The 25,869-nt window shown below is 42.4% G+C and overlaps 1 protein-coding gene across 3 annotated transcripts in view; it reads left to right on the plus strand.

Moving 5' to 3' along the window:
• The window catches only part of CDC42BPB (CDC42 binding protein kinase beta), a 344,482-nt gene that overhangs the window by 230,546 nt on the left and 88,067 nt on the right, over window positions 1-25,869 (plus strand). For all 3 annotated transcript variants that reach the window (XM_033950846.1, XM_033950844.1, XM_033950845.1), the window contains one exon: window positions 24,914-24,991. In XM_033950846.1, coding sequence (XP_033806737.1) covers window positions 24,914-24,991 — 78 coding nt within the window. The remainder of the gene's footprint in view (window positions 1-24,913; window positions 24,992-25,869) is intronic.

A 25,869-nucleotide genomic window follows, 5' to 3' on the forward strand; every position in this document is an offset into this window, starting at 1 on the left:
ATGGAGACATTTTTGCAGAGCTGAAACTAATTAAAGAAATTGTCTCGGACAATGCTCAAAAGCTGCAGGAATTGAAGGACGAAGTTTTACACCTCACAATATGTATGGAGAAGATTAAGTTAAATTAGATCAGATTGAAAAGAGAACAGCTGCAAATGAATCTGAAGTACAGTTATGCAAATCATATAGAGAGAAAGTAGAAACTCTCTCAAGGGAGCTTGAAGACTGTATTAACAGAGGAAAAAGGAACAATTTAAGAATAATTGGGCTCCTAGAGGGAGTTGAAAAAAATGATACAATCTCCTTCCTTGAAAACTTTCTCCCGAAGAGCCTGCCTCTCAAGACAAAATATCCATTGGAAATTAAGAGGGCTCACAGGATTCCTTCAAGGAAAACAGGTAAACTACTGGGGCCACGTTCAATTATTTTTAAACTTTTAAGGCATCAGCATGTCATGGAAATTATACAGCTTGCAAACGAAAATAGAAACTTGAAATGTCAAGATTCAAAAATTCATATAGTGCCGGATTTCGCTAAGGTCACCACAGATAAAAGGAAAAAACTACTAGAATTGCAATCTCAAATGAGAAGTCTAGGGGCAAGATACGGTTTGCTGTACCCTGCTATAATGAGGGTTACATATGCCAATAAGCCAATGAATTTTGAAGATCCTGAAGTTAAGGGTCTTCTTGGATGCATGTGAGCAACCGGTGACTTCATGAAAAAAAAAGGGAACTAATGTCATTCACTTCTAATAACTTATTATTTGAGTAATTTTTAAGTTTTTATGTAAACAAAGATGGAATTTTCACATAAGGAGCTGAATGGAATGAGAGATGGAATCTTTTTTGAATTAACTGTTATAACCATCCTGGATGTAAGTGTTAATGGATGAAACTCTGTTTAGAACATTATAAAAGAATGCTAAAGATTTATGTAAATTAAATGGTTGCCATGGCATATAGAATAACTAAGGAGTATTCCAGACTTGGAACTGAAGTCTGGGTTTGTATCACGCCACTAATCTAGAAGAAGGAGGCAACATTCTGAACTGTGTGTGACACTATTGGCCAGTTCGGCGGCAGTAGCAGCTCATACATAAGCAACCTTGCCCCAATACCTAACTCTGCTGAAGGGGTGAAGAGATGAAGAAGCAGAACCAGAGCCCCGGACACAGTTGCTCCTTGCTCCACAGGTGAACATTGCTATGAGATCACACATTGTGGGCTCCTCAGTCGCTCCTCGCAGCATGAACTGAGGCGGCTGCTTACGAGTGCTGCCACTGTTCTCTGGCTCCTCCTCCCTGTCTTTATCTTGCACTAGCCCTAGCTCCGCATAGCACCTCATCCTCCCCTGTCTTGAAAGGGGAAGAGCTGCAAGAAGGTGGGTGTATAAAATACGTTCTGCAGGGTTAATAATTTAGAGCTTTTGAAGTTGCCAGGAATAGAAATGCCTCTGAAATAGGGATCTGAGTTCCCGATGCTAACATAACGATAGTGATTTGGAGTCACCCTACTAAGGTTTGACTGCATTTATATCAGCTGAAGAAAGATGTAATTCCAGAATCTAAGTATGGATTGTTTCTTTAGAAGATAAAAGGAGGAATAGGATAGATACTATCAGTAAGTCGGGTCTCTCAGCGACACATCATATTTAAAACATCATATTCAAAACTTTAACTATGTTCTTACATTCTTTTACCGAGAGCTTGAAATTAAATTTGCTTAGGGGAAATGTGTTTATGGGAGAAATTTTCGCTTAGTTTCTTATATAGCATGATCATCAATTGGGTTAGAAGATATATTATCTATTTCTTAAGAAATTTATTATTGATGAATATAGTTTTATTTACTATTTGTTAATTCAAATTAAATATGATAATATGTAGGCTGAAATAATTCAATATTGAGATATTACATGTATGAAATGTGATTTTTCTGTGGAGGATAAATATAATTAATGATAGTTTTGATATTGGTAAAGATTATAGTAGAGTAAAGGAATTTAAGTGGGGTTATATGAAATTTTAGGATGGTTAGAATTCATTACTAGTCCATATTCATTAAATGATTTGTTAGAGAAATATTACTTTAAGATTAAATGGTTAAGTAAAAGTAATAAGTATTGAATATAAATAATGTTTGAAGGGAGATAAGGGTAGACATGATAACCTCATTATTTAATGTCATCCTATAGAAGAATATTGTAGATTTAGGAGAAATTAAAAGGGATAGTATAAAATTTTTAGAAGGGATAGAATTGAAATATAGTTCATTTTATCAAAATATTTTATTAGAGGAAATATTCGAATGAAGGGATTTTGGGAATTGTGGAGTCTTTTTATTATAATTTGTCTAATGTATTGATATTAGAGTTGCACCTAATTATTATATTAATTTTGCAAACAATAATTATACATGTCTGTAGGAAATGGATATAATGAGCAAGAAACAAAACAAAAACTGCAGATAATGTACAAGATGCAGGCACTGTTTATTACAACATTAGTGATATAAATCCTTATTACCAACCAAGGGACCCGACACGGTCCATGTTTCGGACAACACGCCTTCCTCAGGGGTCCTTGGTAAATAAGGTATTGGAACAAACAGCAATAAATGGAATAAACGAGTGCCGCTTAGACTCAGATACCGAGTGCAAAAATGTGTCGCAATGATATAATGGATATAATTTAATAATAATTGTTATTTAAACATGTTACTTTATGAAGATGCACAAAGATATTTCTATTATTAGATAATATGGATTCTTTTAGGGTTTCTATTATTTAAGTGTTTATAAATATCAATAATATTTTGAATTGATATGTATGGGTATGTATCAAAGTTAGATTAATAATATATAACTTATGATTCAAATTATATAATTTAATGGCTTATTATAATGTATAATTAATTTTTAAATTTAGCCTGTGAAGAGTTCGTCACCTGATATCAAATGTGCATTTCCAAGTTTTCAATATTAAATTGGGGGGGTTGGGAAAGGCTGGGATGGGGTTATGAGGGAAGGGGATAGGGGATAAGGGTTTTTTTTATTTCAGTTCTTAGATTGGGGAAAAGTGATTGTTTAATATATATTCATTGCAATTTGAATTATGGGAAGATATCTATAAGTATTATGTATAAACTAAATTGATTTTAAAATATTTTCCCTAAATGTTAATGGCCTCAACCATCTGATTAAAAGAAAAAAACCATTATTATTTTTAAAACAACAGAACGCAGATGTTTGTTATATCCAAGAGACACATTTATCTAATATAGAATCTACAAAGCTAGAGGGAGGTTGGGTAAAGCATTGTTTTTTTGCCCCTGCAGTAGGGAAGAAAGCGTGGAGTAGCTATTTTAGTGAATTGGAAATGTACTGCTTTATTTAAATTAGTTGCTTCTGATCCTTTAGGAAGATGGGTACATGTAGAAATGAGCATGGGAAATACTGCAATGGCGCTCTTTAATGTATATGCCCCAAACTCGAACCAAAACAAATTTTTAAATAATAATAATAACTTTATTTCTTCTATACCGCCATAATCTTACTACTTCTAGGCGGTTCACAGTGAAGAGAGCTGGACAGTCAGCGAATTACAGAATACAAATGTCGAGGATGATGCAGTACAGTCAGTGAATTCAACAACTAATACTACCACTGGCTGCCTCTAATTTAATGGTGGCTAGGGATTTTAATGCTGTTATGGATCCTTTGTTGGATAAAAAAACCTAGTAAAATTATGAAATCATTGGGTTTGGATAATTTTGTAAATTCTTGTGATTTGAAAGATATACTTCATTTTGATGGACGGGAATTTTCTTTTTGCTCCCATGTTCACAAATCATTTTCAAGAACACATTACATTTTTGTTTCAAACCAATTAGTACAACAAATAACACAAGCCTCCATAGACCCTATTATTTTATCTGATCATGGACGGGTGTGGGTTGAACTTAAAACAGGAGATCAAAATAATGGTAGACCTGTATGGAGATTTGATAATACACTGCTTGCTGATCCAAATTTTTGTGAAAATTTTCATATAAAAATGAATGAATATTTCCAAATTAATGCCACTAAAGGAATCTCTATTGAAACTTTATGGGATGCTTTTAAGGCAACCATGAGAAGCCAAATTTTTTTTTTTTTCGGCACATATTAGGAAACAGGTCAAACAACAATTTTCCAATCTGGAGCAAAAATTAAATTTTTGGAATCAAAATTGATTGATAAATGGGAATATTCTGTATTCCAAGATCTTTTAAAAGCTAAATGCAAATATAATGAGATTTCTTCCAAATTGGTAAGGAATGATTCATTTTCTCAACAAGCTTTGTATTATGATAATTCAAATAAGGCGGGAAGATTTTGGCAAATTATCTTAAAGCAAAAAAAAGAAAGTCAAAAATATGTGCTATTAAAGTTGAGAAAGGTGATACTTACACTCAAGTTGAACCTATTTTAAAACAATTTTTAAAATTTTATAAAGCTCTTTATTCTTCTGAGCCTTATTTGGATAAAGAAAAAGATGGTTTAGAATTTTTAAAATTGTTAGAGGGACCTAAAATTCCTGAACATATAAAAGGAAGTCTTGAAGAGCCTATATCATTAAAAGAATTGCAAACAGTGTTGAAGTCCCTTAGAGTTGGATCCGCTCCAGGTGGTGATGGTTTCATGGTAGAATTTTTAAAATCATTTCAAAATACCTTTTTGCCATATCTGTTAAATTTATATCAGACTCAACTAAATAAGGGTCGTATTACAGGCACTATGGCAGAAACTTTAACCATGGTTTTGCCAAAGCCAAATAAAGATCATACATTGGTCTTAAATTACAGGCCTATTTCTTTAATTAATGTAGATGGCAGACTTGGCTAAATTTTTGGCTTTACGCTTGGCCAAGGCTCTCCCTTATATTATTGGTATGCACCAAACTGAGTTCGTTGCTCAAAGACATTCTTCTAATAACACCAGACTGGCTTTTCAAATGTTATATTTAACAAAAGCCATGAATGATCCAGCTTTTTCTGTTTTCTTGGATGCAGAGAAGGCATTTGATCGGGTGGAATGGACCTTCATATATCAAGCTATGGAGTGGTTTGGTAAAGGGACAGGTTTTATACAAATGATTCATTCCTTGTATAGCTAGATTATACATTAATAATAATTATACATTAATAATAATTTTTCGGAAAGGTTTTCTTGCAGAGGGGGGTTAGACAAGGATGTCCCTTGTCTCCTTTGCTTTTTGATATTGTATTAGAACCCTTGTTATTAGCTATTCAACAGGCAAAGGAGAGATACAGGGAATTCCCTATTCAGAACAGGAATATAAGGTCTCTGCTTATGCAGATGATATATTGCTTCATTTGAGAAACCCTGAAACAACCATTCCATGCTTGCGTGAATTAATAGAGAAATTTGGAAAGTTTTCCGGGTATAAGATTAATTGAAATAAATATAGAGTTCTTCCACTTAATGTACATTGTACAAAAGGTTTGTTTGACTCATTTTCCTTTATATGGAAGGAAGATGGAATAAAATACTTAGGAATTTGGATAAAAAATGCAATGGAAGACACAATTAAAGTAAATGAAAAATGTGTGTGAGCAATGGAATCCTTTACATTTATCTTGGTGGGGGAGAGTCCAAACGATTAAAATGATGATATTGCCTGTGGTTTGTTACCAAATGGGTATGATACCAGTTTTTTTCAGGGGTCGTAATAGGAGACCAAGACGATAAGCTGGTCTGTTTAGAGGTAAGCCAAGAGGATGTACTCAAGCAGATTGACAGACTAAAGAGCGACAAATCGCCGGGTCCGGATGGCATTCACCCAAGGGTACTCAAGGAACTAAAAGACGTAATAGCGGAGCCACTTCGACAGATATGCAACCTATCCTTAAAAACCGGAGAGATCCCGGAGGATTGGAAAATAGCAAATGTCACGCCCATCTTCAAGAAGGGCGCAAGGGGGGACCCGGGAAACTACAGGCCGGTGAGCCTGACCTCAGTCCCGGGAAAGATGATGGAGGCACTGATTAAAGACAGCATCTGTGAACACATCGAAAAAAATGGGCAGCTAAAACCGAGTCAACATGGCTTCTGTAAGGGTAGGTCATGCCTCACAAACTTATTGTACTTCTTTGAGGGAGTGAACAGCCAGGTGGATAAAGGGGAATCTATAGACATCATTTACCTTGACTTCCAAAAAGCCTTCGACAAGGTGCCACACGAGAGACTGCTTAAAAAGATATGGAACCACGGGGTACAAGGGGAGGTCCACCGATGGATCAAAAACTGGCTGGCAAACAGGAAGCAGAGGGTTGGCGTAAAGGGACACTACTCAGACTGGAAAGGGGTCACGAGCGGAGTTCCGCAAGGGTCGGTGCTGGGACCGCTCTTGTTCAATATCTACATAAATGATCTAGAGGCGGGAACTAAGTGTGAAGTCATTAAATTTGCAGATGACACCAAACTATACAGCAGGGCTCAAACCAAGGAAGACTGCGAGGATCTCCAAAAGGATCTAACGCAGCTGGAAAAGTGGGCCGAAAAGTGGCAGATGAGCTTCAACGTGGGGAAATGCAAGGTCATGCACGTGGGGAAAAAGAACCCGATGTTCACATACAAAATGGGGGGAACACCACTAGGGGTTAGTAACCTGGAGAGAGACCTGGGAGTGATGGTAGACGCAACACTGAAGGCATCGGCGCAATGCGCCACAGCCTCTAGGAAAGCAAACAGAATGCTGGGTATCATTAAGAAGGGTATTACGACCAGGACGAAGGAAGTCATCATGCCGCTGTATCGTGCAATGGTACGGCCGCATCTGGAGTACTGTGTCCAGTACTGGTCGCCATACCTCAAGAAAGACATGGCGGTACTTGAGGGAGTACAAAGAAGAGCAACCAAACTGATAAAGGGAATGGAAAATCTCCCATATACCGACAGATTGAAGCAGTTGGGACTTTTCTCCCTGGAGAAGCGAAGACTTAGAGGAGACATGATAGAAACCTTCAAGATCCTGAAGGGCATAGAAAAAATAGACAGGGGCAGATTTTTCAAATTAAGGGGCGCCACAAGTACAAGGGGGCACTCGGAGAAATTGAAAGGGGACAGGTTTAGAACAAACGCTAGGAAGTTCTTTTTCACTCAGAGGGTGGTGGATACATGGAACGCGCTTCCAGAGGCTGTTGTAGACAAGAAAACATTAAATGGTTTCAAAGAAGGTTTGGATAGATTCCTAGAAGAAAAAGGGATTGGGGGGTATAGATAGGTATAGACCATTGCTCAGGCAATGGGCTTGATGGGCCGCTGAGCAGGATGGACCTATGGTCTGCCTCAGCGGAGGCAACTTCTTATGTTCTTATGTTCTTAGTATTCTTACAAAATTTGTTTGGCTTGGTAAAATTGCTTTAGTGTCTTTGCAAAAGTCAATCAGGGAAGGAGGGGTAAATTTTCCCAATTTTTATAGGTATCATCAAGCCTATATTATGCGCCAAGGTATGTATTGGGTCCTCCCAGAGCCCATTGATAATATTCCAGACTGGTTGTAGTTGGAATGGCAACTCATTTTTCCTCTGCGATTAAACCATGTTCTTAGTATCAAAATGCCTAGGATATATAAAGAAAACAGAGTGTTAATTGATACATGGAAAACTTTGAGTTTTGTGAATAATTTAACACCTGTTCCTATACATAAATCAACAAATCAAACTATATGGCTTAACTCTAAGATTCAAATAGGCGGATTCAAGGTCATCTGGAAGTATTGGATAATGGCAGGTATTAGAACTCTAGATGATGTTATATCAAATGGTAAACTGCTTGATTTTTCACAGCTGCAGCACAAATTTGGTCTTCTTTTTTTTTTTTTTTTAATTATTATTATTTATACTTTTACAAATTAACATATCAATCAATACTTGAAGGAAATATAACAATCCAATAAGAAAAACAAATATTAATTATAAAATAATGCCACATAGTAACTATGAGTAAAGTCCACAATCTGAGAGGAGAAGGAATCAATCACTTCCAAGGGTAGTTGGTTTCAAGAAATAAACTAAATTAATACAAATAACAGAGTGCAGTTGGAGTTATTTAACTAATGGCCTGCTGGGCTGATTCCATGGAGGTATCTGGAATTCTTGTGGTTACTTTACCTTCAAGAAAAAACTGCAGTTGATCGGGTTCATAAAAAATATATCTATTACTCTGATAATAGTAATGCAGCATTTACAGGGGAAACGTAGTTGAAAAGTTGCCCCTAAACTCAAAACAGACTGACGACAAGCCAAAAACTTCTTACGTCTGGCTTGTGTCCACTTAGATACATCAGGAAATATAGAAATTTTGAATCCATGAAATTCCACCTTATCAGTCCTATAGAATAGACGAAGAATTGCTTCTTTATCTTGAAGAAAGACAAAAGTTACCAATAAAGTAGCTCTAGTCATTATATCTTCTTGAGATGTCTCCAGCATACCAGTGAGATCCAATTCTCCCGGTATGGCATTCCCTTTATCTTTATCCTCCTTTGGTAAATTTAAGTAATATATCTTTTGTAATGGTGGCATGTTATTTTCAGGAAATTTCAAAACAGTGTTCAAAAAAGACTGAAATAGATCCCTAGGAGATTGAAAGTTGGAAACAGGAAAGTTTAAAAGTCTCAAATTTAAGTTCCTATTAACATTTTCCAAATTTTCAATTTTCCTAGCAAGTAAAACTTTCTCCTTAAGTTGTAAATTAGTAGTAATCTTCCCATCTGCCACAGATTTCTCCAATTTGTCCATTCTAAGAGACTGTTGCTGGAGTTTCTCTTCAAAAGTTTTAAATTTACTATTGGTATTTTGTGTGGAAAATACAATTTGGGAGCATACCTTATGTAAAGTCTCCATAGCGCTCCATAATGCCTCCATGTCGATCACCGCTGGTTTAATCAGGGGAGCAGGGGTAGCTATTCCGGGGGACTCCATCTCCACCTTCCCCGCTTCCCGCTGACTTTCAGGTCCTCCGGTTTCCAATGCTGACTAAGGAAGTCAGCAAGCTGTGGTTTCCATCCAGGGTCAGGGGTGAGACCTGCAGCGCCGCCGGAGACATCAATTCCGGCGCTTCCTGTGCATCTGAGGGTGTCCCCGACATCATCCCGGGACACGGAGGAACTCCGGGCCTGAAAGGGCTAAGCGAAACATCGCCTTCCAGGACCGAGGTCTGCTCTCCTCGGTCAGCGGATGCGCCCTCTCCAACTGGGACTACATAGGATGTTATTGCCGCTTGCCGAGTCAGTGAAGTGGAAGAGGAGGCATGAGCATACTCCTCTGCTTACCCCTGCGCTTGGGCATAGCAGGTAAATTTCTATGAGGAAAAGTTGAAAAAATGCCGAACAGAGCAGGAGCCACTTAATAGCTCGACTCACTCCGACGCCATCTTGATTCCTAATCTAATCTAATAGATCACAGTTATAGATGATTGCAACTGAAGCAGGCCATTCAGGCAGGGTTCCCTGAATGGAAAAATCTTAATAACCAATATAGTTTAGAGTTCTTGTGCTTTCAGGTGGACGTCCTGGGACACCAGGCTGCACAGTGGTATAAATTTGGATTTATGAATAAAAAACCAAAAAACGGTCTTAGGGACATTTGGAGCATTGAGATTAAGCATCAAATTACTGCATCTCAATGGCTACGAATTTGGTCTTGGAGGATGAGTTGTACAGTGTCAGCATCTATGAGACAAACTTGGCTTTTTCTGTTGCACCAAGCTTTCTGGACCCCTGTTCGTTTACAAAAATTAGATAGCTCTAAGTCTAATAGGTGTTGGCATTGTCATCTTGAAGCAGGGACTTTAGATCATTTATAGTTCTATTGTCCATTCATTTTGGCTTTTTGGAAATCGATTTGCGGCCAAATAAATTGTTTATTGGAAAATCCTGTGGCTTTATAAGAACATAAGCAATGCCTCTGCTGGGTCAGACCTGAGGTCCATCATGCCCAGCAGTCCGCTCACGCGGCAGCCCAACAGGTCCAGGACCTGTGCAGTAATCCTCTATTTATACCCTTCTATCCTCTTTTCCAGCAGGAAACTGTCCAATCCTTTCTTAAATCCCAGTACCGTACTCTGCCCTATTACATTCTCTGGAAGCGCATACCAGATGTCCACCACACGTTGGGTAAAGAAGAACTTCCTAGCATTTGTTTTGAATCTGTCCCCTTTCAACTTTTCCAGATGCCCTCTTGTTCTTTTATTATTTGACAGTTTGAAGAACCTTTCCTCCTCTACTCTCTCTATGCCCTTCATGATCTTGTAAGTCTCTATCAAATCCCCTCTAAGTCTCCTCTTCTCCAGGGAAAAGAGACCCAGTTTCTCAGCGTATGAAAGGTTTTCCATCCCTTTTATCAGACATGTCGCTCTCCTCTGAACCCTCTCGAGTATCGCCATATCCTTCTTAAGGTACGGTGACCAATATTGGACGCAGTATTCCAGATGCGGGCGCACCATCGCCCGATACAACAGCAGGATAACTTCTTTCGTCCTGGTTGTGATACCCTTCTTGATTATACCTAGCATTCTATTGGCTTTCTTAGCGGCCGCTACGCACTGTGCCGTTGGCTTCATTGTCATGTCCACCATTTTTACCTCTATCTTTATTTTTACTTCTCTACTACTAATCGTTTTTCTCAGGTACTTTAGTTAGATTGTGAGCCTTCGGGACAGTAAGGGAATTTCTAAGTACCTATTTTACTTATATTATTTTATTGTATTCCTTAATGTATATCTTCTGTAAACCGCTTCGAACCTAACGGATTAGCGGTATATAAGAAATAAAATTACATTACATTACATTACCCCCAAGTCAATGTCAATGAGGAAGAAAAGTCAAATTTCTGCAAAGAATAATAAGCTATTACTTATTACGATAGGAATCGCCATTCAGCAGATTACATTTAATTGGAAAAACTGGAATAGATTAAATTACAGTTTTTGGTAGAATTCACTATGTCATTTGTACAAGATGGAAAGAATGTTAGCTTTGCAGAAAGGAAATTTTAATAACTTTCAGGAGGTTTGGATTAATAGAATATTGTAATGAGTAGTGATAGAAATATCATTTTTCCTTAATAGGTATAATTGCAAAGTGTGGGGGGGAGGGATTTATGATCTGATATTAAATGTTTAGATTAATAGGAAAGATTATATAATATATTATACGGTATATGTAACTACATATGAATTAGTAGGGTTGGGAGGGAGGGTTTTTCTTTGGCCGCCAGGCCTCATTGTGACTGCAGCCTTTCTTCCTACCTTATGTCCCGGACTCTTACCGGGTTTAAGAAGTGCACTCAGTGCGATCGGGTGATCTCCATCACAGACCCGCACCGTTGGTGTATCCTTTGCCTGGGGATTGACCACCCGACGGACTCTTGCCCTCGCTGTGCCACCCTCCAGCCTCGAGCTCTTCGTTGAAGACGGGCCAAGATTGTGGAACTCTTCAACATGGACCCGTAGGCAGATAAGACTTCGACCCCGGTCTTGGCCTCGACCTCAGTCTCGACGTCGGCCTCGAAGACCTCAGTCCCGAGCATGTCTCCCTCGACCTCGAAGGCTTCGGCAGCTCCGGCATCCAAGGCCTCGGCCTCGGGTAAGTCTCCTCTTCCTCCTTCAGGTTCAGCTCAGCTACCGAAGAAGCCATCCTCGGAGTCTCTGGCCAACCTGCCGGCCTCGACGAGACCTCCTAAACATGCCTCCATATTACGGGAATACTCTATATCAAGGTCGCCCACGGTGGAGCGCACTGCGGCACCTGTTCATCCAAACCCTTTGGTCTCGGTGCCCATGTTCGAGGATATGCTTAAGGCTATCTTGACCTCGCAGATCTTCTCTGCTTTGGCTCAGCTTGCCCCGGCCTCGACCCCGTTTGTCGTTGACCAGCCTGAGCGTCACACCGAGGGGTCTCGAGGCAAGGCGTGTCGGTCTCGACGCTCGTCCTCAAGTGCCCTCTCGCCTGCTCCCTCGAGGTGGACTTCTCCCAACCTCGGTTGAAGCACCGGCCTAAATGTGCTTCTTCCTCAAGAAATCAGTCCGCCAAACGGCCCAGGGATTCTCCCCCGAGGCAGAGTAGGTCGCCGAGCCATCGCACTACTGGGTCCATCAAGCCCTCTGATCTTGTGCTGTCTGAACCTTGTCTTCGCCGTTCTCCCGTGCCATCTCGGTCTCCGCACTGAGGAGCTTCGAAGATGCCAGCCTCTCTGCCAAGTCGTAAGGAATCTCCCTCCCGAGGCTCACCGAGGCAGGACCCCCGGACCTCTGTTCCTCGGACCCTGGGTCCTCACCTTCCAGGTTCTATAAGCACAGGCTGTCGTTGACTCCCCCTCGTTCTCTCAACGGGGCCTCCTCGACGTCCCTGCTTGTGGACACTGACCTGCCGGCACAGTATTTGAGGGAGGCTTCCCCCTCGTTCTCTGCTGACCCTAAGTCCCGCTCGGCTTCACCCCCTGGGGGGCATTCTACGGGCGAGCCGTCTTCCTTCACCAGATGGACATGGGCAAGGTGCTGCAACTGGACCTCCAGTCTGGATCCAGGTATACCCGGGAATATTTGGAGGAGATGGAGCTTCCTTACCCACTGAAGGAATCCCTTCACCTCCCCTTGAACCCTGTTTTGCAGCAGACTTTCTTCCGGAATTTGGAGACACCTTACTCTATTCCGGCCATTCCGTCCAAGATGGAGTCCAGGTACCAGACGGTCCCCTGTAAGGGGTTTGAGAAGGCTCAGCTCTCCCACCAATCTTTGGTGGTGGAGTCTTACTTGAAGAAGTCTAATCCTTCCAAGGTCTACGCGGCTGTCCCGCCGGGCCAGGAGGGCCGGACTATGGACAAGTTTGGCAGGCGCATGTACCAAAATTCGATGATGGCGAACATGGTTCTTAACTACAATTTTACCTTTATGTCATATCTGAAATAGTGCATCAAATCCATGCCCTCGTTTCAGGAGGATTTGCCTGTTCATCGCTGGACGGAATTTCGCTGGCTCCTGGATACGCTGTTGCAGATTCGACTTTATATGTTTCAGGCGACCTATTATGCCTTTGAACTCTCCTCAAGGGTCTCCGCCTTTGCGGTAGCCATGCGCTGCCTAGCCTGGCTCCGCATAGTTGACATGGACCCGAATCTGCAGGACCGGCTGGCGAATCTCCCGTGTTTGGGCAACGAACTCTGACGACTCCATCGAGGCAGCCACCAAACGTCTCTCCGAGCATGAGCGCTCCTTTGCCTCCTTGGTTAGGCCCAAGGCGAAGCCCGCTCCTCCTAAGTCGTACAAGTTGCCTCTCCGGCGTTATCCTCAAAAGTCCACGCCAGCTTTTTCCCGGCCGCCTCCTCAGCGTCCGCAGCAGCAAAGGGCCCCTCAGACGCCTGCGGCAGCCAAGCCTGCACCATCTTTTTGACTGGCCCGGTTGGAGCAGGCCGGCCCCCTCCGTCCTCGAGTCCTCTCCTCTGCCTATAGGGGGCTGTCTCCATGCTTTTTATCACCGCTGGGAACTGATAACTTTGGACAACTGGGTCCTCTCCGTCATCAGAGAGGGGTATTCCCTATAGTTCCGGATGCCTCCTCCGGACCCCAAGAGAGTGCCTTCCACCAGAGCACTACTTCCCCTTCTTCTCCAGGAGGCTCATGCCCTTCTTCGCCTCCGGGTGGTGGAGGTGATCCCTTTGTGTCAGCAGGGCACCGGGTTCTACTCCCGGTACTTTCTAGTCCCCAATAAGACTGGGGATCTGCGCCCTATCCTGGACCTCCACGAGCTGAACAAGTTCTTGGTCAAGGAGAAGTTCCGTATGCTCTCTCTTCCCACTCTGTACCCCCTGATGGACAAGGGGGACTGGCTGTGTTCCCTGGACCTGAAGGAGGCCTACACTCACATCCCGATTCACCCGGCATCTCGCAGGTTCCTTCGCTTTCAAGTGGGAAACCTTCACCTGCAGTATCGAGTCCCCACAAGTCTTCATGAAGTGCCTCGTGGTGGTGGCAGCGGCCCTGCGGTCGCAGGATCTTCATGTGTTCCCGTACCTCGACAACTGGCTTATCAAAGCACCGTCACGGCAGCAGGTTATTTCAGCGACCCAACGGACTATTACCTTCTTTCAGTTGTCTGGGCTTCGAGGTCAACTTCCCCAAGTCCCAGTTGTGCCCCTCTCAGTCTCTGCAATTCATTGGGGCAAATTTGGACACGGTTCGCCTCCGCTCATTTCTGCCTCAACCTCGACAGGCCGCCCTCATCCACCTGTGCCGGCAGGTCTCCCTTCAGTCTACGGCCTCGGCCAAGCAGATGATGATCATGTTGGGACACATGGCCTCCACCATTCATGTGACTCCTTTTGCCAGACTTCACCTCCGGGTACCTCAGTGGACTCTGGCGTCCCAGTGGAGACAGGACCAGGATCCCGCCTCTCAGCACATTGCGATGACTCCCTCCTTGAGGCATTCACTCCGCTGGTGGACGCTCTCTTCCAATCTTTCCAGAGGTTTTCTCTTTCACGCGCCCCCACCTCAGAAGGTCCTAACAACGGACTCCTCCACATATGCCTGGGGGCTCACCTCAACGGCCTCCGCACTCAGGGTCCTTGGTCCAGCGCCAACCGTCGTCAACCTGCTGGAGCTTCGGGCTATTTACAATGCTTTGGTAGCTTTTCGGCATTTGCTTCAGGATCGCATGGTCCTGGTGCGAACGGACAACCAGGTGGCGATGTATTCTGTGAACAAGCAGGGGGGTATAGGATCCCTGTCTCTGTGCCGGGAGGCTCTTCAGCTCTGGGAGTGAGTGATACCTCACAACATCTTCCTTCGAGCGATCTACATCCAGGGTTGGCAGAACTGCCTGCCGGACAAATTGAGCCGCCTGCTCCCACCGCACGAGTGGTCGCTCCACTCCTCCAATCTGTGTCAGGTGTTCGCTCGCTGGGGGACGCCGCAGATAGATCTGTTTGCCTCCCCCCTCAACCACAAGTTGCCTCTCTTCTGCTCCAGAATTTACTCCCTGGATCGTCGCAAGGCGGATGCTTTCCTTCTGGATTGGATGGACCGGTTCCTATACGCGTTCCCTCCATTTCCCCTGATTCTGAAGACTCTCATCCAGCTCAAGTCGGTCTGAGCCACCATGATTTTGATAGCTTCTCGGTGGCCCAGACAGCCATGGTTCTCCCTTCTGCTTTGACTCAGTGTCAGGTAGCCTCTGCTTCTGCCTGTGTTTCCTTTTCTGCTGTCCCAGAGTCAGGGTTCGCTGCTGCATCCCAATCTGCAGTCTCTCCACTTAACAACTTGGTTCCTCTCCACATGCCTCCCTCCTTCAATTTCTCTCAGTCAGTGAGGGATGTTCTCGAGGCCTCTCGGAAGAGTTCCACTCGTCAACGCTACACCCAGAAATGGACTAGATTTGCTGCGTGGTGTGCTATGCACCGCATGGAGCCACTGTCTGCCTCCTTGTCTTCCGTGCTGGATTACCTGTTACACTTGTCTCGGTCTGGTCTCAAATCGACATCTATTCGAGTCCACCTCAGTGAGATTGCTGCCTTTCATCAGCCGCTTGATGGGAAACCGCTTTCTGTCCATCCGGTGGTTTCCCGCTTTATGAAGGGCCTCTTCAATGTTCATCCTCCACTCATGCCTCTTAATGTGGTTCTGGCTCAATTGATGAAACCTCCATTTGAACCCATTGATAAGGCTCATCTGAAGTATCTCACTTGGAAGGTCTTGTTCCTGGTTGCTCTCACATCTGCTCGCAGAGTCAGTGAGCTGCAAGCTCTCGTTGCGGACCCGCCTTATACTATTTTTCATCATGACAAAGTGGTCCTTCGTACTCATCCTAAGTTCTTGCCTAAGGTGGTTTCGGATTTCCACTTCAACCAGTCCATTGTTCTTCTGGTGTTTTTTCCTAAGCCCCACTCTCATCCTGGGGAGGTGGCGCTTCACACTCTTGACTGTAAGAGAGCGTTGGCTTTTTATCTCCAACGCACCCATTCTCATCGGACGGCTCCCCAACTCTTCATATCTTTCGATCCAAATCGGTTGGGGCGTCCTGTTTCCAAGCGCACCTTGTTCAACTGGCTAGCTGCTTGTATTTCCTTCTGCTATGCTCAGGCTGGTCTGCCGCTGCCGGATCGGGTCACAGGACATAAAATCCGAGCGATGGCGGCATCTGTCGCTTTCCTCAGGTCCACGCCTATAGAGGAGATCTGCAAGGCCGCCACTTGGTCCTCGGTTCATGCTTTCACCTCTCACTACTGTCTGGATACTTTTTCCAGACGCAACGGCCTGTTCGGCCAGTCGGTTTTACGTAATCTATTCTCTTAAATTGCCAACTCTCCCACCGTCCCATCCTGGTTAGCTTGGAGGTCACCCACATGTAGAGAATATGCTGCCTGCTTGTCCTGGGATAAAGCACAGTTACTTACCGTAACAGGTGTTATCCAGGGACAGCAGGCAGATATTCTCGCAACCCTCCCTCCTCCCCGGGTTGGCTTCTTTGCTAGCTATCTGAACTGAGGACCACTTTGAGGAGACACGCCCTCTAGTGGAGCAGGAAGGCACACGCATGCGTGGTGCAGCACTAGCAAACTTTAAGATCTTCAATCAAGTTTGCTTGAAAAGCTGTCCGTGACGGGGCTCCGTGGATGACGTCACCCACATGTAGAGAATATCTGCCTGCTATCCCTGGATAACACCTGTTACGGTAAGTAACTGTGCTTTTTCAGTTCTTCTCTGTTGATAACAGGTTATAATTGGACACAAATAGGTAACATCATCAGACAGTACCAGGACAGAATTGCTCTCTCAGCTCAAAACTGGCACAAAGTTCTGATCATGTGCTGCCCTTTCCATGCCCAGCTCTCGGTGCTTCCTCAATTAAGAGAAATACATTTTTTTTTAGTTTTCTGACATTGGTTTTGTTGTCTTCAGATTCTATTTTCTAAAATAAAAATATGTGTTATGTTTTAAATTTTCTTCCTCTGAGATATGACACAAGAAGAAATCAGAACTTCATTACCCTTGCCAGTGTTTCATCTATTTAGGCTCAGATCATCTGGCTGAGTGCAAGAATTGCAGAAGATTGTCTCCATGAGCCTAAAAGTATCAACTCTGGCAGTATTACAAGGCAGAAAGAAAGCTTCTGCTTACACAAAGAATAAAGATCTGATTATTTTTAGAAATAGGTCAACTATGCGCATTCAAGGATATCCTTATCTGCTGATGTTGCATCCTCTCCCCTGTAGATTGATTTCAAAAGTCAAATTGTGACAACTCCATTGATCCTCCAGCTCTCCACAAGTTTTGGCTAATTCTTCTTGGCCTAAAGCACAAATGTCTTTGATACAGTTGCATAGATTTAAGCATGAGACAGCATCTAAGCCTCACTTTAAAGCAGTGAAGATATGCTATCATCCCCATGCAGATAGCATCCAGGGTGCGATACCTAAGCATAAGCAGGTGCACATCCTTTCTGTGCTGCATATACCAAACAAAAGGCCTCGACAAGAACACAGCATTGAACCTTTGAAGTCTTCCAGCACAGGCACTACTGTTTAATTTGGAATCTGATGCAGTGCCACGCTTTGCTCTGCACAGTGATCAATTCAGCTCTATCTTGTTTGACAATAATAGCACAGGCCTCTTTTTTTTTATCTTCTCCTGCATAACAACTAATCGTTAGCCATTTTGACCTTGCCCTAGTGCTAGTTGTAGTGGCAGATGAGTCTTCCTCACCAGTTCACTTCCAGAGCAGTCACACTCATTCTTACAAAAAATGCAAAGATCTGGCAGGTATGACATGACATAAAACCAAGTTGCAGTGCAAGCCTCCCAGTCTACAAGAGAGAGACCTATTCCTCTCACAGTGCAATAGTCTGTCTTTTTCTGCTTTGAGTTCTAAACCACAGAGAGGCATTCATCATCACCTTTTATCAACCAAGATCAGAGATCACACAGAAAAATCTTGAGGGATTATCCAGATCCTGATTCCATTCCAAAAGAATCATCTCCAGAAGGTAATTTTTTAACAGAGATTTCTTCTGAAATGTATCTTCCTACACAAAATATTTCCTTTTGAAGATATCTCCTACTTAAGGTTTATTCATCAAATGGCTTCCCCTTACAACAAACCTAGTTCTAATGTCTTCTGAACTTTTAAGTTCATAAAAGCTCCAAAGGCATCCTGTGCAGTTCATAAGAAACAACTATGTGAGAAACTTCAGTTACTGTTCAACAAAGTGCCATGTTTTCATATTTCTTCAGTAGTTGAGTCAGCAATTTTAAAATAGAGAAATGTAGAGAGTTTTCATAGCCTAAATAATGCCTACATGACCCTGACTGCATGTGGTGGCAAATATCCTTTATTAGGTTTATTGTGCTGCTATATACTCTTGCATGTCCTCATAGAGGGCGTTCCAGCTTCCCATTATCCAGTTGTTTCAAGATTTGCCCTTACATGGAAGACTAACCCTTAGAAGTGGTACTGCGAGTAATAGTAAGATGCAACTTTACGTAAATATCTTTAAAAGGAAATGACTCATTAGAAAATCCTTTGTGTATTATAATCATCATATAAGCACATTCACTTTCTTTCCAACCCAAGGGAAGTTGAAAAGAGTTATACAGGGAGGATTGAGAAAGTCTGTCTGGAGCAAAATTAGTCTCCAAAAACTTAACAGAATGGAATAAAACATAACATGATGGAACAACTGTGCCATTTTGCACCAACAGCCAGAAGAAGCAATACTGGAGAGGGGACTGCTGCCTCATCCCACTAGATAACTAGAGATGGACCTCTTTGCAAGTCCTAGAGTTCTTGGGTAGAGTGGAGGGGTGGGTGAATGGAATTATCTCCTCAATCCCTATGTGGCTACTGACTGAACATTAGCTGGGATCCACATAAATACCAGTGGCCAGCATGTGTCCAATCATTCCCTGATGTTCAGTGCTGGTACTTGGATATGGCCTAGCATTGAATATTTGAGTCTAATTTAGTCAACGATGCTTAGTGCTTATAAAAATCCCCAAGATTCCAAGGGTTTTTTTGTATTTGATATACCACCCATTGACACAGCCATCTGAACAGTTCACAATCTAATCAGGTACTCAACTATTTTCCCTATCTGTCCTGGAGGGCTCACAGCCTATCTATGGTACCTTGGGCAATGGAGAATTAAGTAACTTGCCCAGGGTCATCATTGGCTGAATAGTGTTTAAATATGACTTGTCAAATCTGGCTATTAAGGTAGACGGTTGCTTAGGGCAAGAGACATGCCAGCATAAGAGGTGGGAGTATTAGTCTCTGTCTACTGTGCCATTTTGCATTCATTGCCGTGAAGCTTAAGTAAGTCAGATTTTTTTTCAGCCTTAATTTTTTTGCATGGTGTAGCTGTCGCTTAAGGACTTGGAGAGCCTGATGAAACCAAGATGCACAGTTTTAAGGGTCTTTGTATCTTGTACAGTTTAAAATATTGAGTTCACTTTTGGGAGTATTCATGCTGTGGTTCTGTTGAGCAAGACTAGGAAGGCTCAATGATCTCAACTTTGTTAAATCTTGTATAGTGACTAAGAACACCTGAGATGGTTTTCCACGAGCTAAATAAGGTATTGTAATATGCATGCTAAGTATGTGATGGTCAGATTAAATTATGTCAATGGAAGAAATAGAGCTCAATATGGATGAAAGAAACCTGGAGAGAAAATAAGATCCAGTGAATGACCTAATTCATGGATTTGGAAGAAACATGTTGGCTGAAGCTAGATTGAATATAAAAAAAATTTGAAGGTCGCTCATCTAGACTAGAAGGGAATTCTCAATGGACATCGACGTCTCCAAAGAGCAGAAGATTTAGGATGCAAATGACTGCACTGTATCTGCAGTCAGTCTTGTTACTGGTAATTCTTTCAGGAAGGTTTCGCTTTTGGCTGGTAGCTAATAGATAAGCGACAAAATTGGTTGTGGAGAAGAGGAGAATTGAAGCAATAATATCATTAACCCTAGGGAAAGATGATGATCAATTTCTGCAGTGGGAGAACTGTAGTATAAAATTGCTACACCTCTCACTTTGTTGTTCAGGTCCATTCTTGCATTGAAGAAATAAGGGGACGTGTCATATAAAGCAAGGAATTACTATCCTGCGGCAAAATTTCTGTAGGGCAGCAGTTGCAACTTATGTTCCTGAATCCAAGTCATAAACAAGAGCAGTTTTAGATTTATGGGAGCAAACCTTCAATAAACCACTCTTTAAATTGTAGTGAATAGGCCTGAGAGAATCCTTACAATGCTTGAACACATTGGTGGACATCTGTAGACCCATCAAGTAGCTTCTTGGAGAAGAGACAGTTCAGAGTTGATTTGATAGAAATCTATAAAATAATGAGTGGAGTGGAAAGGATAGACATAAATTGCTTGTTTACTCTTTCCAAAAATACTAGGACTAGGGGGGCATGCAATGGAGCTACTAAGTAGTAGACTTAAAACGAACTGGATAAAATATTTCTTCCCACAACATGTAATTAAACTCTGGAATTCTCTGGTGAAAACAGTTAACTTAGCAGGATTTAAAAAAGATTTGGATAAATTCCTAAAAGGGGGAAGTCTACAGTAGAGAATGACATGGGGGCAAATTTGTCCCCGTCCCTGCAGGAACTCAATTTCCACACATCGTCCCCCCAAGTTTTGTTGCTGTCCTTGTCCCTGCCCCGTTCCTATAAGCTCTGCCTTAACCGCACAAGCCTTGAACATTTATGTTTGAGGCTTCTGTAGATGAAGACAGAACTTTCAGGAATGGGACAGGGGCAGGAAAAGAACTCGACGGGAAATAATTTGTCCCTGTGTCATTCTCTAGTCCATAGGCTATTATTGAGACGGCTTGGGGAAATCTACAGTTTATTCTTAGGGTAAGCAGCATTGAGTGAAATGGTGTGGCGGCCGTGTTAGTCCACTTTCCAAAAAACAGAGGAAATAAGGTGATATCTTTTTTTATTGGATAAGCAGCATAAAATATGTTTTATTACTTGGGATCTAGCTAGGTACTTGGGACCTGGGTTAGCCATTGTTGGAAACAGGATACTGGGCTTGATGGATCTTTAGTCTGTCCCAATATGGCAGTTCTTATGATAACGGTAAAGGAAACAGGCCATGTTGGACAAGGGAACTGAGAAGAATGAAAGGGAGGCGAACCTGCACCATCAAAGCACCAATATTGTATATAAGGGAACAGGCTCCTAAGTTACATAAGGCAACATACCATAGGAAAGCATAAGAAACATGGGGTGTATACAGAATGAGGAAAAGTATTACACAAGATCTATTAAGGAACACTCCAGCTTTTTAGACACATTCCTTTGGCATGCCAAAGTAACGCTTGAGATTTATTAATCATCTGATATGTCTAGGTGAGTCAAGCTTGCCGGTTAGGATTGCTATAAAGGGGCAGAGGAAGCTGATACAAACATGAATCTGATGTGCCTAATGGGTAGGATGTTATGTACTCATCCTAAATTCCAGCCAAAGGTGGTCATATTGTTTCCTATGAATGATTAAATAGTACTGCTCACATTTTATCCTAAATTGCATATGCATCCACATGAGAACTCTCTCTATGAAGAGTAAATGGCTCTTACCATCTTAAAAGAATGGAAACCATCAAAATTCTGTGTAGCTGTTCATATCCTTTGACTCTAACAAATTTGGCTTTCCAGTGTCTAAGCAGCCTCCTGTATTGAATTCTGTAATAAGCACAATGATATCCCTTTAGCTAGTGGAGTGAAACCTCATCAAATGAGAGGATCTGTAACTAGCAGTAGCTCTCTTGAAATCTGCTTTACTGGATAGCATGTGGAAAACAGCTACCTAACCCGCAAAGGAAGCGGTGGGGCGTTGGATGACCATGGAATAAAGGGAGTGCTAAAGGAGGACAAAGCCATCGCCGACAAACTGAACACATTTTTTTGCATCTGTATTTACCGAAGAGGATATACACAATATACCGGAGGCCAACAGGCTATACGTGGGAAACAAAGATGGGAAACTGACAGGGTTGATGGTCAGTCTAGAAAAGGCTTAAAAACAATAAATCCCCGGGACCAGATGGCATTCTTCTGAGGGTAATCAAGCAATTGAAAGGGACTGTAGCTGAATTCCTTCAACTAATAGCCAATCTGTCGATCAAATTGGAAAGGATTCCGGAAGACTGGAAGGTGGCGAATGGAACACCGATCTTCAAGAAAGATTCAAGGGGAGATCTGGGAAACTACAGACTAGTGAGTCTGACCTCGGTACCCAGAAAGATGGTAGAGGCGCTGATAAAGAATTACATCATTGATCACCTTGACAAACATAATCTGATGAGGACCAGCCAGCACGGCTTTAGCAAAGGAAGATCTTGCTTGATGGACTTGCTGCACTTCTTTGAGGGAGTAAACAGGCAGATAGACAAGGATGACCCGGTCGACATTGTATATTTGGATTTTCAGAAGGCGTTCGACAAGGTTCTGCATTTATGACTACTTTGAAAAATTGTGAGCCATGGAATCGAGGGTGAAATACTCACATGGATTAAAAACTGGCTAGTGGGTAGGAAACAGAGAGTGGGGGTGAATGGACGATGCTCGGACTGGAAAAGCATCACAAGTGGAGTGCCGCAGGGTTTGGTGCTTGGACCCGTGCTCTTCAACATATTTATAAACGACCTGGAAATTGGTATGACGAGTGAGGTGATTAAATTTGCAGACGATATGAAGTTATTCAGAGTAGAGAGAACGCAGGAGGATTACAAAGACCTGCAATGTGACATAAACACGCTTGAGAAATGGACCGCGACATGGCAAATGAGGTTTAACGTGGATAAGTGTAAGGTGATGCATGTCGGTAACAAAAATCTTATACACGACTACAGGATGTCCAGTGCAGTACTCAGAGAGACTCCCCAGGAAAGAGACTTGGGAGTACTGGTCGACAAGTCATCTGCGCAATGTGCGGTGGCAGCGAAAAGGGCAAACAGAAAGCTGGGAATGATTAAGGAAGGGATCACGAACAGATCAGAGAAGGTTATCATGCCACTGTACCGGGCCATGGTACGCCCTCACCTGGAATACTGCGTCCAGCACAGGTTGCCGTACATGAAGAAGGACACGATACTACTCAAAAGGGTCCAGAGAAGAGCGACTAAAATGGTTAAGTGGCTGGAGGAGTTGCCGAACGGTGAGAGATTAGAGAAACTGGGCCTCTTCTCCCTTGAAAAGCAGACTCTGAGAGGGGACGTAATTGAAACATTCGAGATAATGAAGGGAATAAACTTTGTAGATAGAGACAAGTTATTCACCCTCTCCAAGGTAGAGAGAACGAGAGGGCACTCTCTCAAGTTAAAAGGGGATGGTTTCCGTACAAAAGTAAGGAAGTTCTTCACCCAGAGAGTGGTGGAAAACTGGAACGCTCTTCCGGAGGCTGTTATAGGGGAAAACACCCTCCAGAGATTCAAGACAAAGTTAGACAAGTTCCTGCTAAACCAGAATGTACGCAGGTAGGGCTAGTCTCAGGACACTGGTCTTTGACCTGGGGGCCACCGCGTGAGCGGACTGCTTGGCACGATGGACCACTGGTCTGACCCAGCAGCGGCAATTCTTATGTTCCTATGTTCACACTAGTGCTTAGACTAGCCCTTTTGATTATTCAGTTGAGAGCTTAGTTATGAACTAACTGAAAGCACTGAGGAGACCACTACACATGCTTAAAATGTTTACACTAATTTTAACCTCATGGTGAAAGTTTGCATCCCACTTCTGTGCAATGACATCATTTTTATGTTTGATTAATCTTGCTATCTACTGAGAACATCTTACAGGTAAGCAACTTTGCTGTACTTCTGTGGCACTTTCCCACCCCCCCCCCCCCCAAAAAAAAAAGAAATTATAAATAAATCAGGATTCCAACAAAGAGCAGCTCATGTGACTGATTATCTGATCTATTGCTTACTACATCTCTGCTGACAGAGCTTGGAGTCTGAGACCCTGATGCTCAAAAGCTTTTCATGGAAGTAAGACTGATTGTAGTCTATGCACAAAAGGGTTCTAAGAGGCTTTTACCAATCGCAGTAGCCACAGAGAATCCTAAACAAATGCATTACAAGGAGCTCATTAGTATTAAAATGAGCACTCAGTGTAATCTACAGCAAGGAACACATACCTTTCAGTGGTCAGCATTTTCCAGTAGATCTGGAGCTGTCGGAAGGCTTGGGTAGTTGCATTTTGTCTCTCTGTTCAAGCTGTTTGTGCGTGTGTAACATGTGCCTAACAGCTGTGTCCTGGCCATAGGCGTGGGACACACATGTACATAAAACACGCACAACAGTTGCGTCCAAAATCACATTGGAAAAAAAGACTTCTGAACTTCAGAAGTCACAGCAGAAGTAACAGAAGTTACTGCTACAGCAGTAACTGAAAAATTGTGTTTTTTTCCCCCTGGCTGCTGCTTGCTTTAGTTAGGAGCTTCAACGATCACAGCCCTGCACTCTGCTGTGCCTACACCAGGAGCTGCACCTACTGCTCAGCTCTTGTGTGCAGGTGCCAGCCATAGTTTCTCCCTCTTTTACTGCGGTACTCAGCACAAACAGCGTTCATATAATTTGCATGCTGCTTGTATTGAGCATCGTCTGGAAAATGAGTGCGTCTCCCGACTCAGTGTTTTCCACCACTTTGTTGGAGTTCTGTGCATCCAGCTCTGAGTGCCCAGTTAAGATAAATGCACAAAGTGCAGTTTATGACTCTATTTGCTACAACATTGTTGGATTTTTTGGTATATTTTTTAAAGAAAATTGTGTAATTAATGAAGAAGATTTGCTTGTGAAGTGTGTGCATGTTAAATTTCACTCTTATGATTTAGGAACCGATCAGAGCTCAGCAGAAACCTCAGACTGTTCCTTCCCCCACCATTCCATCTGGTTCTTTGTCTGTTCAAAAGGTAAGACATTTTGCTGATAATTTTGATATATTACTTTGTGTACTAAGAGGACAATTTGCTAAGTGCCTTGAAAACACAGCCACACAGAGGTTTCAAGGGGAAACAAAAATCATGCATGCAAATGTCTCTCATGAATATTCATTGGGGGTACCCTGAAAACCTGACTGGCTAGGGAGCAGTCTACTGCAGTGGACAATTTCTTCTGACAACCTTCTGGCAACACAAGCAGCAAAAATCAACCATTCCATCTCCAATCTTATGACAATATCAGACAACCTCAAAACATTCAGAAAAGAAATCAAAACCCTGCTTTTCAAAAAATTCATCCAAATATCTTAACCCCTCCTCTTTTACCTCGAGAAGATTCACCTACCTTCAGATAACCTTCCCCCAAATTACCCACCTTAACACCTTCCAATTAAACAAATACCATAAATAGATTGTAACCTACCCTCTCTAACTGCACTCCATATGTATTTTTCATACAGTTCTTCACTGTCAGTTTAATTTCCATCCTATAAGTTCACATAGAATTTTTCTTTTTTCAACCATCTTTATTTTCTCTTCTTTATTAATTTCCAGGTACTTTAGTTAGATTGTGAGCCTTCGGGACAGTAAGGGAATTTTTTAAGTACCTTCTTACTTCTCATTTATAATCTTAATGTATATTTTCTTCAAACCGCTTAGAACCTAAAGGATATAGCGGTATATAAGAAATAAATTAAAAAAAAAATTTCCTTTGAAGAACTATGTAGAACTGAACCATGGTTGTCTATTCACATGGTCACATCTCATTACTGTCAGGACAATATATCTTGAAGAAGGTATATTTGAACAAGTAGCTTATTTTCGCAAAAGGCAAGTTCGACCACGTTTCC

Source organism: Geotrypetes seraphini, chromosome 7 (assembly GCF_902459505.1).
Source record: "Geotrypetes seraphini chromosome 7, aGeoSer1.1, whole genome shotgun sequence".
NCBI lineage: Eukaryota > Metazoa > Chordata > Amphibia > Gymnophiona > Dermophiidae > Geotrypetes > Geotrypetes seraphini.